The following is a 15,045-nucleotide window of genomic DNA, read 5'->3' on the forward strand; positions in this document are numbered from 1 at the left end:
GGTTTGCAAATATTTTCTTCTGTTTCGCAGGCTGTCTTTTTACTGTGTTGATTCTTTCCTTTTGCAGAGCAGAAGCTTTTTAGTTTGGTGTAGTCCCTGTTGTCTTTTTTGCTTTTGTTGCTTGTGCTTTTGGTGTAATATCCAATAAATCATTGCCAAGACCAATGTCACAAAGCTTTTCCCCTATATTTTCTTCTAGGAGTTTTACAGTGTCATGTCTTATGTTTTAGACTTTCATCCATTTTGAGTTGATTTTTGTTTATGGTGTAAGATAAGGATCCAATTTCATTCTTTTGCATGTGGATATTCAGTTTTCCCAGCACCACTTGTTGAAGAGATTATTCTTTCCCCATTGCGTGTTCTTGACAACCTTGTTGAATATTAGTTGTCTGTGTATTTGTGGGTCTATTTCTGGGCGCTCTATTCTGTTGCATTGCTCTATATGCCTATCTTTATGCCAGTACCATACTGTCTTAATTACTGTAGCTTTGTAATATTCTAAAAATCAGGTAGTGTGATATGTCAGTTTTGTTCTTCTTTCTCAACATTATTTTGGCTATTTGGATCCATTTGAATTTTAGGATTTTTTCTATTTAAAAAATTCCGTTGGGATTTTAATAGGGATTGCATTGAATCTGTAGATCACTTTGGGTAGTTTGGACATTTTAACAATACTTTATCTTTCAATTCATGAGTGCAGGATGTCTTTCCATTTATTTGTATCTTTAATTTCTTTCAGCAATGTTTTGTAGTTTTTATCTCCTTTGTTAAGTTTATTCCTAAGTATCTTTTATTTATGATGTTATTGTGAATGGGATTGTTTCTTAATTTTTTTTTCCGGATAGTTAATTGTTAGTGTATAGGGATGCAGCTAATTCTTCTATGTTGATTTTGTATCGTACAGGTTTGCTGTATTTTAAAAAATTAGTTTTTAACAGTTTAATTTTTATTGGAGTATAGTTGATTTACAATATTGTGGGGGGTTTTTTGTTTTTTGTTTTGCAGTATGCAGGCCTCTCATTGTTGTGGCCTCTCCCGTTGCGGAGCACAGGCTCCGGACGCGCAGGCTCAGCGGCCATGTCTTACGGGTCTAACCACTCCGCGGCATGTGGGATCTTCCCGGACCAGGGCACGAACCCGTGTCCCTTGCATTGGCAGGCGGACTCTCGACCACTGCGCCACCAGGGAAGCCCATATTGTGTTTTTTGTGTGGAGTCTTTTATTTGGGGGGGGAGGTGTCGCACTGCACGGCACACTGTATCTTAGTTCCCCCACCAGGGATCCAACCCGTGTCCCCTGCAGTGGAAGTGTGGAGTCTTTACCACTGGACTGCCAGGGAAGTCCCTGTGTGGAGGCTTTATTGAGTTTTTTATATATAAGATCATGTCATCTGGGGACAGAGATAATTTTCCTTCTTCCTTTCCAATTTGGGTGCCTTTTATTTCTTTTTCTTACCTTAATTGGTTTTGCTAGGACTTCCAGTACTGTGTTGACTAGAAGTGGTAAGAATGGGCATCCTGTCTTGTTCCTAGTATTAGAAGAAAAGGTTTCAGTTTTTCACCTTTGAGTGTGATGTTAGCTGTGGCCTTTTCATATGTAGCTTTTATTTTGTTGAGGTAATTTCCTTCTATTCCTAATCTGACAGTTTTTATCATGAAACAGTATTGAATTTTGTCAAATGCTCTTCTGCATCAGTTATGATGATCATGTGATTTTTACCCTTAATCTTTTAATGTGGTATAACACATTTATTATCTTTCTCTTTTAAAAATATTTTAGTTTTACTGGAGTATAGTTGATTTACAATGTTGTGTTAGTTTCAGGTGTACAGCAGAGTGATTCAGTTATACATATATTCATTCTTTTTTAGATTCTTTTCTCATATAGGTTATCACAGAATACTGAATAGAGTTCCCTGTGCTATACGGTTCGTCCTTGTTGATCATGTTAATTTTCATATGTTGGCCCAGTCTTGCATCCCAGGGATTAATCCCACTTGGTCATGATGTATTAATCCTTTTAATGTGCTCTTGAATTCGGTTTGCTAGTATGAAAACTGAACATTTTGAATGTTATAATGTGGCAACTCTGGAAATCATATTCTTCCCCCATCTCATGGTTTCTTGTTGCTGCTTCCTGTGGTTGTCATTTGATTGTTCGGTGACTTTTCCAAACTAATTTGTACAGTCCTGTATTCTTTGTCTTGTGTGGCCACTGAAGTCTGTTCTGTTAGATTAGTGGTTTGACAGATAACCTTTTCATTGATTGACTAATAAAACACTGGTTTAGGGCATCCCTGGTGGCGCAGTGGTTGAGAGTCCACCTGCCGATGCAGGGGACACGGGTTCGTGCCCCGGTCCGGGAGGATCCCACATGCCGCGGAGCGGCTGGGCCCGTGAGCCATGGCCGCTGAGCCTGCGTGTCCGGAGCCTGTGCTCCGCAACGGGAGAGGCCACAACAGTGAGAGGCCCGCGTACCGCAAAAAAAACCCCCATTGGTTTATAACATTATATGTCTCACGTGTACAAAATTATATTTTGACTTCTGTATACACTACAACATGCTCACCACCAAGAGCGTAGTTTCCATTCGTCACTGTACAGCTGACTCCCTTTATCCATATCACCCTTCCCCCACTTGCTCTCTGCTAACCGCTGCTCTCTTCTCTCTGTGTGCTCATTTTTGTTTGGTTTGGTTTGAACTCCCCCCCCACCATATGAGTGAAATCATACAGTATGTGTCTTTCTCTGTCTGACTTATTTCACTTAGCATAATACCCTCCAGGTCCATCCATGTTGTTGCAAATGGCAAGATCTCCTTTTTTTTTTTTTTAAAGTTAATTAATTTATTTTTGGCTGCGTTGGGTCTTTGTTGCTGCGCATGGGCTTTCTCTAGTTGCGGCGAGCAGGGGCTACTCTTTGTTGCATGGTTTTCTCATTGCAGTGGCTTCTCTTCTTGTGGAGCACGGGCTCTAGGTGTGTGGGCCTCAGTAGTTGTGGCTCGCAGGCTCAGTAGTTGTGGTGCATGGGCTTAGTTGCTCTGCGGCATGTGGGATCTTCCTGGACCAGGGCTTGAACCCATGTCCCCTGCATTGGCAGTGGATTCTTAACCACTGCGCCACCAGAGAAGTCCCAAGATTTCCTTTATTTTTAAAAAAATTTTTTACGGCTGAGTAGTATTCCATTATATATATATTGCATCTTCTTCATCCGTGGAGAGGCACTTAGGTTGTTTACATATCTTGGCTATTGTATATAGTGCTGGATTGAACATAGGTATGCATATATCTTTTCAAATTAGATGTTTTTGAATTCTTTGGATAAATACTTAGAAATGGAGTAGCTGGATCATATTGTAGTTCTATTCTTAATTTTTGAGAACTCTCCATAGTGGCTGCAGTAATTTACACTCCTACCAACAGTGTATGAGGATTCCCTTTTCTCTACATCCTCTCCAACCCTTGTTACTTCTTGCCTTTTTTTTTTTTTTTTTTTTGGCGGTATGCGGGACTCTCACTGTTGTGGCTTCTCCCGTTGCGGAGTACAGGCTCCGGACGCGCAGGCTCAGCAGCCATGGCTCACGGGCCCAGCCGCTCCGTGGCATGTGGGATCTTCCACGACCAGGGCATGAACCCGTGTCCCCAGCATCGGCAGGCGGACTCTCAACCACTGCGCCACCAGGGAAGCCCAATTTCTTGCCTTTTTGATAATAGTTATTTTAATGGTATGAGGTAATAACTCATTTGTGGTTTTGATTTGCATTTCCATAATACTTAGTAATGTTGAACATCTTTTCATGTCCCTGTTCCCTATCTGTATGTCTTTGGAAAAGGGTCTGTTCACCTCCTCTGCCCATTCTTAATCGGGTGGTTTAATTTTTGGTTGTTCTTTATGTATTTTGAATATTAACTCCTTATTGGATATGATTTGCAAATATCTTCTCTGAGTAGGTAGGTTGAATTTTCATTTTGTTGATGGTTTCCTTTGCTGTTCAGAAGCTTTTTAGTTTGATGTAGTCCCATTTGTTTATTTTTGCTTTTGTTTGCCTTGCCTGAGGAGACATATCCAGAAAGATATTGCTAAGACTGATGTGTGTTTTCTTCTAGGAGTTTTATGGTTTCAGGTCTTACATTCAAGTCCTTAATCCCTTTTGAGTTGACGTTGTGTATGTTGTAAGATAGTGGTCTAGTTTCATTCTTTTGCATGTTAACTGTCCAGTTTTTTCCCAACATGATTTATTGAAGAGACTATACTTTCTCCACTTTATGTTCTTTGTTCTTGTTTTGTAAATTAATTGTCCATATATGTGTTTATTTCTGAATTCTCAATTCTGTTCCATTGATCTATGTCACTTTTTCTGCCAATTTTTGATTACTATAGCTTTGTAATATAATTTGAAATCAGAGTGAATGATACTTCATGCTTTGGGTTTTTTCCCCCCACTCAGGATTGCTTTGGCTATTTGGTGCCTTTTGTTACTTCTTACAGATTTTAGGATTTTGTTGTTGTTGTTGTTCTATTTCTGTGAAAAATGTCATTGGGATTTTGATAGGGATTACATTGGTTCTGTAGATTGCTTTAGGTAATACGGACATTTAAAAATGTTAATTTTTCCAGTCCCTGAGCACGAATACCTTTACATTTTTTTGTGTTGTCTTAAATTTCTTCCAAGAACGTCTTAAAGTTTTCAGTGTACAGGTCTTTCACCTACTTGGTTAAATTTATTCCTAGGTATTCTTTTTGTTGCAATTGTAAATGAGATTTTTTTGTTAATTGTTTTTTGATGATTCATTGTTAGTGTATAGAACAGACTTGTATATTGATATTTTTACTCTGCAACTTAGTGTATTTGTTTATTTCTAATAATTTTTTTTGTTTTTTTTTAATATTTAAAAACATGCTATATTTATTTCTTCTCTGATTTTTATTAAATTGTAGGACACTTAGCTGGTGTTGGAGAATTGCTTGTTGGTGTGGGGAACATACTCACCGCACTCACTCACATGTGGGAACTGGTGAAACCTTTACACTGTTAAGAGAATGAAAAGAGAAGCCATAGGCTGTGAGAAAATATTTGCAAAACACATAAAGGACTTATATTTAAAATATACAAAGAACTCTTAAAATGTGACAGCAAGAAAACAAATAATAAATGAGCAGAATATCTGAACAGATATCTCACCAAACAGTGTACATAGATGGTAAATAAGCATACGAAAAGAGGCTCAACATCATATGTCATATGGGAATTACAAACTAGGCCAATGGTGAAACGTCATTGTACACCTGTTAGACTGGCTAAATTCCAAAAAACTAACAATACCAAATGCTTGTGAGGATACGAAGCAGTAGAAATTCTACTTCAATCCTAATAGGAATGCAGAATGGTACAGCTACTTTGGAAAACCATTTGGCAGAGCTAAAACATAGGTTTACCCTTATCATCCAGTAATTGTAGTCCTGTTTACCCAATTGAGTCGAAAACTTATATCCACAAGGAACCTGAACATGAATACTTATAGCAGCTTTATTCATAATTGCCAAAAACTGGAAGCAACTAAACATATCCTTCAGTAAGCAAATGTATATACTGTGGAATAAACACACATGAAATATTACTCAGCAATTTAAAAAAAAGCTGCCAAGCTCTGAAAAGATATGGAGGAAACTTTAATCATACTGCTGAGTGAAAGAAGCCAGGCTGAGGCTCTAAATTGTGTGCTTCTACCTATCTGACATTCTGGAAGAGGCAAAATTATAGAAACAGTAAATAGATAAGTGGTTGCCAGAGGTTCTTAGTGAGGGAAGAGGGATGAGTAGGTGAAGCACAGGGGACTTTTAGGGTTGTGAGATTATTCTGTGTGATACTATAATAGTGGATACATGGCAGTTATGTGTTTGTCAAAATCCATAGGACAGGGGGCTTCCCTGGTGGCGCAGTGGTTGAGAGTCCGCCTGCCGATGCAGGGGACACGGGTTCGTGCCCCGGTCCGGGAAGATCCCACATGCTGCAGAGCGGCTGGGCCCGTGAGCCATGGCCACTGAGTCTGCGCGTCCGGAGCCTGTGCTCCACAACGGGAGAGGCCACAACAGTGAGAGGCCCGCGTACCGCAAAAAAAAAAACCCAAAAAACAAAACAACAATAACAAATCCATAGGACTGTATAAGGTTCACAAAGAGTGGACCTAAATATAAATTGCGGACATTAGTTAATTAAAAAAAAAAAACAACTGTGGAATATTCTAGACACTGATTAGCAAGGCAGACAAGGTTGCCTACCTTTGTGGACCTTATAGTCAGTAAAAAATTTAATCAGAAAAATTTCAGCGGTGTGATAGAAAGTAATAGGATGGCTACATTAGATTGAGTAGTCAGGGAAGACCTCTCTGAGTATTTGAGTATTAACTTGAGACCTGAATATAAGATGTTAGCTATTTAAAGGTAAGAGGGAAAAACATTCTGAGCAGAGGGAACAGTTAGTGTAAAGCCTGTAAGTCTGGAATGACCTTAGTGTGTTTAAGAAATAGAAAAAAATCCATATTTGCAGTGGGTAAGGGAGAGAATGATATGAGGAGAAGTCAAGAGAGTAGGTCATGGATGGAATGTAGTGGGACTTCTGTAAGCCAGGGTGAGGAATTTGGATTCTATTTTAGGTGAGATAGGCAATTATTGGATGTTTAAGCAGAGTAGAGCATGATCTAACTTTCGTGTTTAAAAGAGTACCCTAGTTGCTGTGTGGAGAATGGGTGGTGGGAGGGAGAGGGAGCAGGTGCAGAAGCAGAGAGACCAATTTAGTGACTTGTAGTAATTTGTTGACAGGGAAGGGATGGGTGTTTGTGGCTTGGACTAAGATGGTTAAGAAGAGGAGAAAAATAAGCATATATTTTAAGGTATATAGCAGGGTGTATTTTGCAGGTAGTATCTTTAGAACTTGGTAATGAGGGAAAGATAATGCCCACAGCTTTGGCTTGTGCAACTGGATGGATGGTGGTGCTATTGAGGCCAGGGAGAGTTTCAATTTAGTCTTTTTTTTTTTTTGGCTGTGGTGAGTCTTTGTTGCTATGTGCGGGCTTTCTCTGGTTGCATCGAGCAGGGGCTACTCTTGGTTGCAGTGAGTGGGTTCTAGGTGTGTGAGCTTCAGTAGTTGTGGCACGCAGACTCAGTAGTTGTGGCGCAGGGGCTTAGTTGCTCCATGGCATGTGGCATGGCATCTTCCTGGACCAGGGCCCGAACCCCGTGTCCTGTGCGTTGGCAGGTGGATTCTTAACCACTGTGCCACGAGGGAAGTCTCCTCAGTTTAGTCATTTTAACCATGCAGGCAGTTATAAATAATGGTTAGACCTAAGAGTCTGGAGCTCAGGGGAGAAGATGGGACTTGAAGTGTAGATTCTCAATCTACTCTGTCTTGCCTGTTTTTCAAAGTGTACAAGTAGGCTACACATTTTCTTTTTAAAAACTAAAGCAATACATACAAAACCAAAGTTCCCCATGACCACCTCCTTTAGTACACAGACCCTCTCCCCTTCTCCACAAAGGTAACCACTGTAAACAGTTAGGGGATGTATACTTTTTCTGCTTTTGTTTATAAGTATATTTACCTACAAGAATATATACTTTGTTTTTGTTTGAAAAAATACCATCACATTATATATATTCTGTAACTTAAAAAAAATGTTCTTGGAATCATTCCATTTCAGTCATTAGTAAGTTGTTTTGATAACTGCATAGTATTCTGTGGTATGAGTATGTTATTTATTTAACTGGTTGCCAATTGATACTTAGGTTTCTATAGTTTGTCTTTACAAATGGTATTTTTTTGTTCTTAGAGATTTAAAATACTTAAGTAATTTTGATTATATAAAACTAATATGTATCAGTACCTACATGATTTTTTTTTAATATTTATTTTATTTATTTGGCTGCATTGGGTCTTAGTTGCACAATCTTCATTGTGGCCTGCGCTGTCTTTTATTGCGGAGTGCAGGCTGTTCCTTGCGGCATACAGGCTCCTCAAGTTATGGCACGCAGGCTCTGTAGTTGTGGCACATGGGGCTCTCTAGTTGTGGTGTGGGCTCAGTAGTTGTGGCTCTCAGGCTCTCCAGTTGTGGCACGCAGGCTCTAGCGCTCACAGGCTTAGTTGCCCTGTGGAATGTGGGATCTTAGTTCCCTGACTAGGGATCAAGCCCACGCTCCCTGCATTGGAATCATGATGTCCTAACTACTGGACCGCCAGGGAACGGAAGCCTAATTTTGCCTTATTGTATTTGTATATTTCTTACATGGGACCTGGCAACTAGTGAGTGCTGAGTAAATTTTGCTTGAGTTTAATCTTTACTTTGACCCACTCAAAATATTCTTAAAATTTTTATCAAGTCCCCGAAAGCCTAAGAACAGGTTATTTTAAAAACATATTTAGGGACTTCCTTGGTGGTGCAGTGGTTAAGAATCTGCCTGCCAATGCAGGGGGCATAGGTTTGAGCCCTGGTCTGGGAAGATCCCATATGCCGCAGAGGAACTAAGCCTGTGTGCCACAACTACTGAGCCTGTACTCTGGAGCCCGCGAACCACAAATACTGAAGCCCATGCTCCGCAACCGGAGTAGCCACCGCAGTGAGAAGCCTGCGCACCGCAATGAAGAGTAGCCCCTGCTCGCCACAACCAGAGAAAGCCTGCACACAACAACAAAGACCCAACGCAGCCATAAATAAATAAATTCAAAGAGTATTAATGATAAATAATAAACATTCACAGAGCAATTTTTTTCCCCACAGATATAATCATTCAGTCTTACAAAAGCCCTGTGAGGTAGAGGTGGTATTATCCCCATTTCTCTGACAGGAAACTGGGACCTAGAGAAGTTATATGACTCAAATAGTATCATATAGTGAGTGTTGTAGCCAGGAATCAAACCCAAGTGTTCTGACTTTGTTATAAAATCTTTTTTATTGTATACGAATCATGCCCTTTCCACAGGGGGATTAACTCTTCCATGATTATTGGCTGAAGAAGATATGTTAGAGGTGTTCATTTAGTATAATTCAGTAGCCACAGGCCCTGTTTTGGGCTTCTGGGTTTCATCAGTGAACAAAGCAAAAAGATCCCCCATTCACATGGAGTTTATATTCTAGCTTAGGGAGTCAAAACCAATAAACATAATTACCAAGTAAATTACTTAGTATGTCAGAAGGTCACATAGTTTATAGGAGAAGAAAATGATCATCATAAGTGGAGCAGACTGTTAATATTGTGAAGAAGACAAGTAGAATGAACATCTAAAGGCAAGAATGTGCTGGCATATTTCAACAATAATAGGGAAGTATGTGCCTGAGTAGGGGAGGAGAGTAGCAGGGAAATAAGTTCAGGAAGTAGGGAGCAGTGGAAGCATGTATCATATAGGGTCTTTCAGGATTCAGGCTTTTACTCTGAGTAAAATGGGAAGGTTTTGAAAGGTTTTTTAACATTTTAAAAGAATCATCCAGGTTGTGTTAAGAATAGGTACTAAGGCTAGACAAGGGTGGAAAAAGGGAGACCTTTTAGGTTAATCTAGGAGAGGGGCATAATTTAGGAAAAAAATGGCTGTCAGAGGTGGGTCTGGACAGATTGGTGGTAGAGGTGGTGAGAAATGTCTAGATTCTAGATATATTTTTACAAATAGAGACATCAGAATTTGCCAGCGGGTTGGAAAGGAAATATAAAAGAAAGGAGTCAAGGATGACTCCAAGGTTTTTGGCTTGAGCTGCTGAAAGAATGAAATTGCCATCAACTGAGATAGTTTACAGAAAACATCAGGAGTTCCATTTTGGATCTGTTAAGTTCAGAGTGTCTTTTAGATACCCAAGTGAAGTTGTTTAGAATTCAGGAGTGAAGTCTGTAATAGAAATATAAAGTTGGGACTTGTTGATATATAGATGATATTTAAAGCCATAACAGTGGATGATATCCTTGAGGAAATGAGTATGGAGCGATGAGAGAAGAGGGAAACAAGAACTGAGTCCTAGGACATTCCAGTATTAGGAGGGTGGAGAGAAGAGAAGGAATCATCAAAGGAGTCTAAGAAGAAACAATCAGTAATGTAGGACATAAACCTAGAGAATGTGTCTTGGGAACGAAAAGGAAGAAAAACCATGGAAGAAGGAATGATCATGTCAGATTTTGCTGATAGGTTAACGCAGGATGGATACTACAATTGAAAATTATATTTAGCAATGTGAAGGCCACTGGTTATTGTGTGGCCTTCAGTGGGACATGGAAATGGCCTGGCTAGCACTATTTACATATTTTTCAAGTGGGAATTTTTGATGTTTATAGTGTTTCCTTGGCCCTGTTCAGGTTTGCCGTCCTGTTGGTGTTATGTCTGACAGTGGATCACAGCTTGGTTCAATGGGTAGCCTGACCATGAAATCACAACTTCAGATAACTGGTAAGTCTTAAAAAGATCTACTGCTTTACTTCCCCCCCCCACTCCCAAGATAAAAAGAAAAAAATCTTAAAATCTTTAGTGGCTGTGACGTATCAGGTTCTGAATGAATGAATGAACATAATGTTTAGATATGTAAAAATTACATTTTGATTTCAGGATATTCTTGGGTATAGTATAGGATTTGGGTTTTTTTGTTTTTTCCATTAAACATGCTTCGGCAATTGCTATTGTTTTTTGTTTTCATTTGGATTTTATTAGCTTTGTTGAGATAATTCACATACCATACAGTTTACTCATTTAGAAGTCAATGATTGTTAGTACATTCTCAGAGTTGTGCAACCAACACCAGTTAGAACATTTTCACCACTGCAGAAAGAAACCCCTGCCCCATATTCCCCAACCACCTTCAGCCCTAGCTAACTATTTTTGTCTCTATAGCTTTGCCTATTTTGGATCTCTCATATAAATAGAGTCATAAAATGTGTGGCCTTTGTCTCTGACTTTTTTCACTTATCATAATAATGTTTTCAAGGTTCAACCATGTTGTAGCATGTATTAGTATCTAATTTCTTTTTATTGCCAAATACTATTCCATGTGTGGACATACTTTATCCATTTATCAGCTGATGGATGTTTGGGTTGGTTCCACTTTTTGGCTATTATGAATAATGCTATGAACGTTTGTATGTAAGTTTTTGTGAAGATGTATGTTTTCAGTTTTCTTGAGTATATACCTTCTACTTTCTGGAGTAGAATCACTGGGTCACGTAATATCCATGTTTAGCTTTGTGAGGAATTCCAAATTATTTTTCAAAGCATCCACACCACTTTATATTCCCACCAGTCATGTATGAGGGTTACAATTTTGTAAGCATCGTTGCAATGCTTATCTTTTTGATTAGAGACATCCTAATGGATGTGAGCTATCTCATTATGGGTTTGAGTTGCATTTCTCTGATGGTTAAATGATGATGAGCATCTTTTCATGTGCTTATTGGCCATTTGTATATGTTTTTTGGAGAAATGCCTATTAAATATTTTGCTGTTGTTACTTTCCTAATATCTCTTTGTTTCTTCCTCTAGCCATACTAATCAAGTGTATCACTTTCAGATTAATGTTCTTAAAATGCCTCCTGATTTGTTCATTCCTGCTTAGAAACCTTCAGTGCTTCTCCTTGGCTATGGTATTGAATTTCTTTAAAACTGGGCTAAGACGTTTTACAGGCTCCATATGATCTCTTTGTAGGTCTTTATATATCAATAGAAGCTACTTGCACTAGCCAAAGTGAGGCACTGGATTTTCTTCAGACGTGCATGTGTCTATCACACAATGGAACCCTAGACTCTCTCCCTTTAATTTAATGGCATTTATTGATTATTTTAGTTTTTACTATACCTGGCTTATATCCACTTCTAGGTTATGAATATGAGGTCATATACTGTATAATTATTGTCCTCCTCAAAACCTAAAAGTGATTGAGTTATAAAGAAGTAACACTTTAAGTTGAAAGCATGATAGAATTTATTCTTGGGAATTCTTTCACTAACTCCAGTCTCTTTCCTTAGGAATGTCTGATTCTCAGTGAAAGATATTAATATTTCTCAGATTCTAATTGTTTCTCCCCTCCGCATTCTCAAGCTACTCTGAGTAGCTGATTTACATTGGGCCAGGCTTCTTAAGACTTCTTTTTTGGGGCAGCTTATTGTTAAAACCTTTGATTTAAAGAATTTCTGATAGATTGTTTCAACTTTTCAGGTTATATAAGTAATACACATGCTTTTTATTTTTAAAAACTGAGTAAAATAGTAAAGTGAGGAGTCCTTATTATTTATCATCTCAATCCCCAGATAAATAGGTTTATATTCCTTTAGACTTTTCTTTGCATAAACTGGCTATCTTATTTGCTATCATTACTGTCATAGTAAGAAAAACATTTAATGCCTAAATGCATTATGTCCTCAAGAAGACATAATTCTTAGCCATTTATAAGCTTTTTAATCTTGGGTCTAAAAATCCTGAGAATGTACAAGTATAGGGCAAAAACATTTTAACAAACACCATGAATTATGGATAAAATCTATTTGCATATTTAGCAAAAATATCATTAGATATGGGACAAATGGAGAACATCAGATAATGAACAATAAAGTGCCAAGTTGACTAGAATCAAGTGTCCTTCATAATTCATTGTTTACTTCTTTGCTTTTGGTGCTAGAAACCTCAGAACTAAGTTTTTTTGCACAAATCCCCTTAATTGACATTGTATTTTTTAGTCTGTGTTAATGGATTAGCATAGTGTTTTTTTTTTTTTTTGCTAAGCTCTTCAACATCTTCCAAAATTCAAGGAAGGCATAAATATTGCAAGTGTTAAGTGTAAATGCCATGGTATATGGTAATGGTGTGAAGAGAAAATGACTTTGGTCCGGAAAGAGAGATCAATATTTGACTAGAGTTACTGTGAAAGGAGGCAGTGCTTGAAGCATTGCTACTATTTAAAAGTAGAGGACTTCCCTGGTGGCACAGTGGTTAAGAATCTGCCTGCGAATGCAGGGGACACGGGTTTGATCCCTGGTCTGGGAAGATCCCACATGCTGCAGAGCAGCTAAGCCCGTTTGCCATAGCTACTGAGCCTGCGCTCTAGAGCCCGCGAGCCACAACTATTGAGCCTGTGTGCCACAACTACTGAATTCCATGCGCCTAGAGCCCGTGCTCCGCAACAAGAGAAGCCACCGCAGTGAGAAGCCTGTGCATTGGAGGAAAGAGTCGTCGTCCCCACTTGCCGCAACTAGAGTAAGCCCACGTGCAGCAACGAACACCCAACACAGCCAAAAATAAGTAAATAAATAAATAAATTTATTTAAAAAAAAAAAAGTAGAAAGGTAGGGAGTTCCCTGGAGGTCCATTGGGTAAGACTGCGCTCCCAATGCAGGGGGCACGGGTTCGATCCCTGGTTGGAGAACTAAGATCCCACATGCTGCCTGGCATGGCCAGAACAAAAGTAGAAAGGTAGAAAAGGATCTTTCAGGAATGAACACGACAGAGCAAATGATGTGAAGGAGGGAAATGCCAAGACTTCCCTTGATGTCCCTAAAAGCCACTGCTGCAGAGCAGGGACCCATGAGAATTAATGGGAGTGGATCATCTCCTTCAGGTGTGTCAAGGCTACCAAAAAAAAAAAAAAAATTGCTAAGGGAGATGAGAAGTAACCAGAGTTTTTAACAAAGAGCAGACAGCTGGATTTGTGTTTTAAAAGTCGAGTTTTTAACAAAGAGCAGACAGCTGGATTTGTGTTTTAAAAGTCGGTGTAGGGACTTCCCTGGTGGCGCAGTGCTTAAGAATCTGCCTGCCAATGCCGGGTACACAGGTTCAAGCCCTGGTCTGGGAAGATACCACATGCTGTGGAGCAACTAAGCCTGTGTGCCTAGAACCTGTGTCCGCAACAAGAGAAGCCACCACAATGAGAAGCCCATGCACTGCAATGAAGAGTAGCCCCTGCTCACCACAACTAGAGAAAGGGTGCGTGCAGCAACAAAGACCCAATGCAGCCATACATAAATAAATAAATAAATAAATAAACTTTTTAAAAAAGTTGGTGTAAAAGACTCATAGGGAAATTTAGGGTCGAAAGTTAAAATGTTACTCTGTGGTTCTGCTCAAATTTATTTCTTTAACTCTCACATACGTACATTACACACATGTATGCATACATTATTTGTTTACAATGTATGTTTGCTAATTGCTGCCCCTTACCAGATGAGGGCAAGTAGAAAATTTATTTCAGAGAAATGACACGTATTATAAGTTGTAGCAAAACAGTTTTAAAATATTAAATGATAGTACTGTTGATAAGTGGATTGTTTAGAGAACTTCATGTGTGTGTGGTTTTTTTTAAAATTTATTATTTTTATTTTTGGCTGTGTTGTGTCTTCGTTGCTGTGCGCGGGCTTTCTCTAGTTGTGGTGAGCAGGGGGTACTCTTTGTTGATTTGCGTGGGCTTCTCATTGCGATGGCTTCTCTTGTTGTGGAGCACGGGCTCTAGGCGCGCAGGCTTCAGTAGTTGTGGCATGCAGGCTCAGTAGTTGTGGTGCATGGGTTTAGTTGCTCTGTGGCTTGTGGGATCTTCCTAGACCAGGGTGCGAACCCGTGTCCCCTGCATTGGCAGGTGGATTCTTAACCACTGCGCCACCAGGGAAGTCCCAGTTTCCACTGATTTTTACTCTTGCATTTCCTGGATCATTCTTTATTCTTTATCTCCAATTCCATGGTCTGGGTCCTTTACTTTGGACATAGGTCTGTTTTCTTACATCCTTCCCTGTCTTTAGCCATTTCCTGTTTAATTATGTTCTGTACATAACTTCCGCTATTATTACTGAGCTTATCTGTGTTTTGATGCTTGCTGTATAGCTAGCATTATACTTACGTGGGCAAAATAAATTCTTTGGTATTTCCTAGAAATTTTTTAGTCTCAATCCTTACTCCAGACTCATCATTTGAGGAAGAGAAACCATCTTATTTTAGTTATTACAAATTGAAATTAAACATTACTGCATTTCCCCAAATTTACTAGAACACCGTATATTTAGCTCCCAATGCTTAGAGACCAGGAGAGTCCTTCATACTTTAAA

General features: G+C 39.1%; 1 protein-coding gene across 3 annotated transcripts in view; it reads left to right on the top strand.

Annotated features, from left to right (window-relative positions):
- The window catches only part of ITCH (itchy E3 ubiquitin protein ligase), a 118,535-nt gene that overhangs the window by 36,251 nt on the left and 67,239 nt on the right, over positions 1-15,045 (top strand). For all 3 annotated transcript variants that reach the window (XM_067707870.1, XM_067707869.1, XM_067707871.1), the window contains one exon: positions 10,329-10,419. In XM_067707870.1, coding sequence (XP_067563971.1) covers positions 10,350-10,419 — 70 coding nt within the window. In that variant the 5' untranslated portion in view covers positions 10,329-10,349. The remainder of the gene's footprint in view (positions 1-10,328; positions 10,420-15,045) is intronic.

Source organism: Pseudorca crassidens, chromosome 15 (assembly GCF_039906515.1).
Source record: "Pseudorca crassidens isolate mPseCra1 chromosome 15, mPseCra1.hap1, whole genome shotgun sequence".
In the NCBI taxonomy this organism is placed as follows: Eukaryota; Metazoa; Chordata; class Mammalia; order Artiodactyla; family Delphinidae; genus Pseudorca; species Pseudorca crassidens.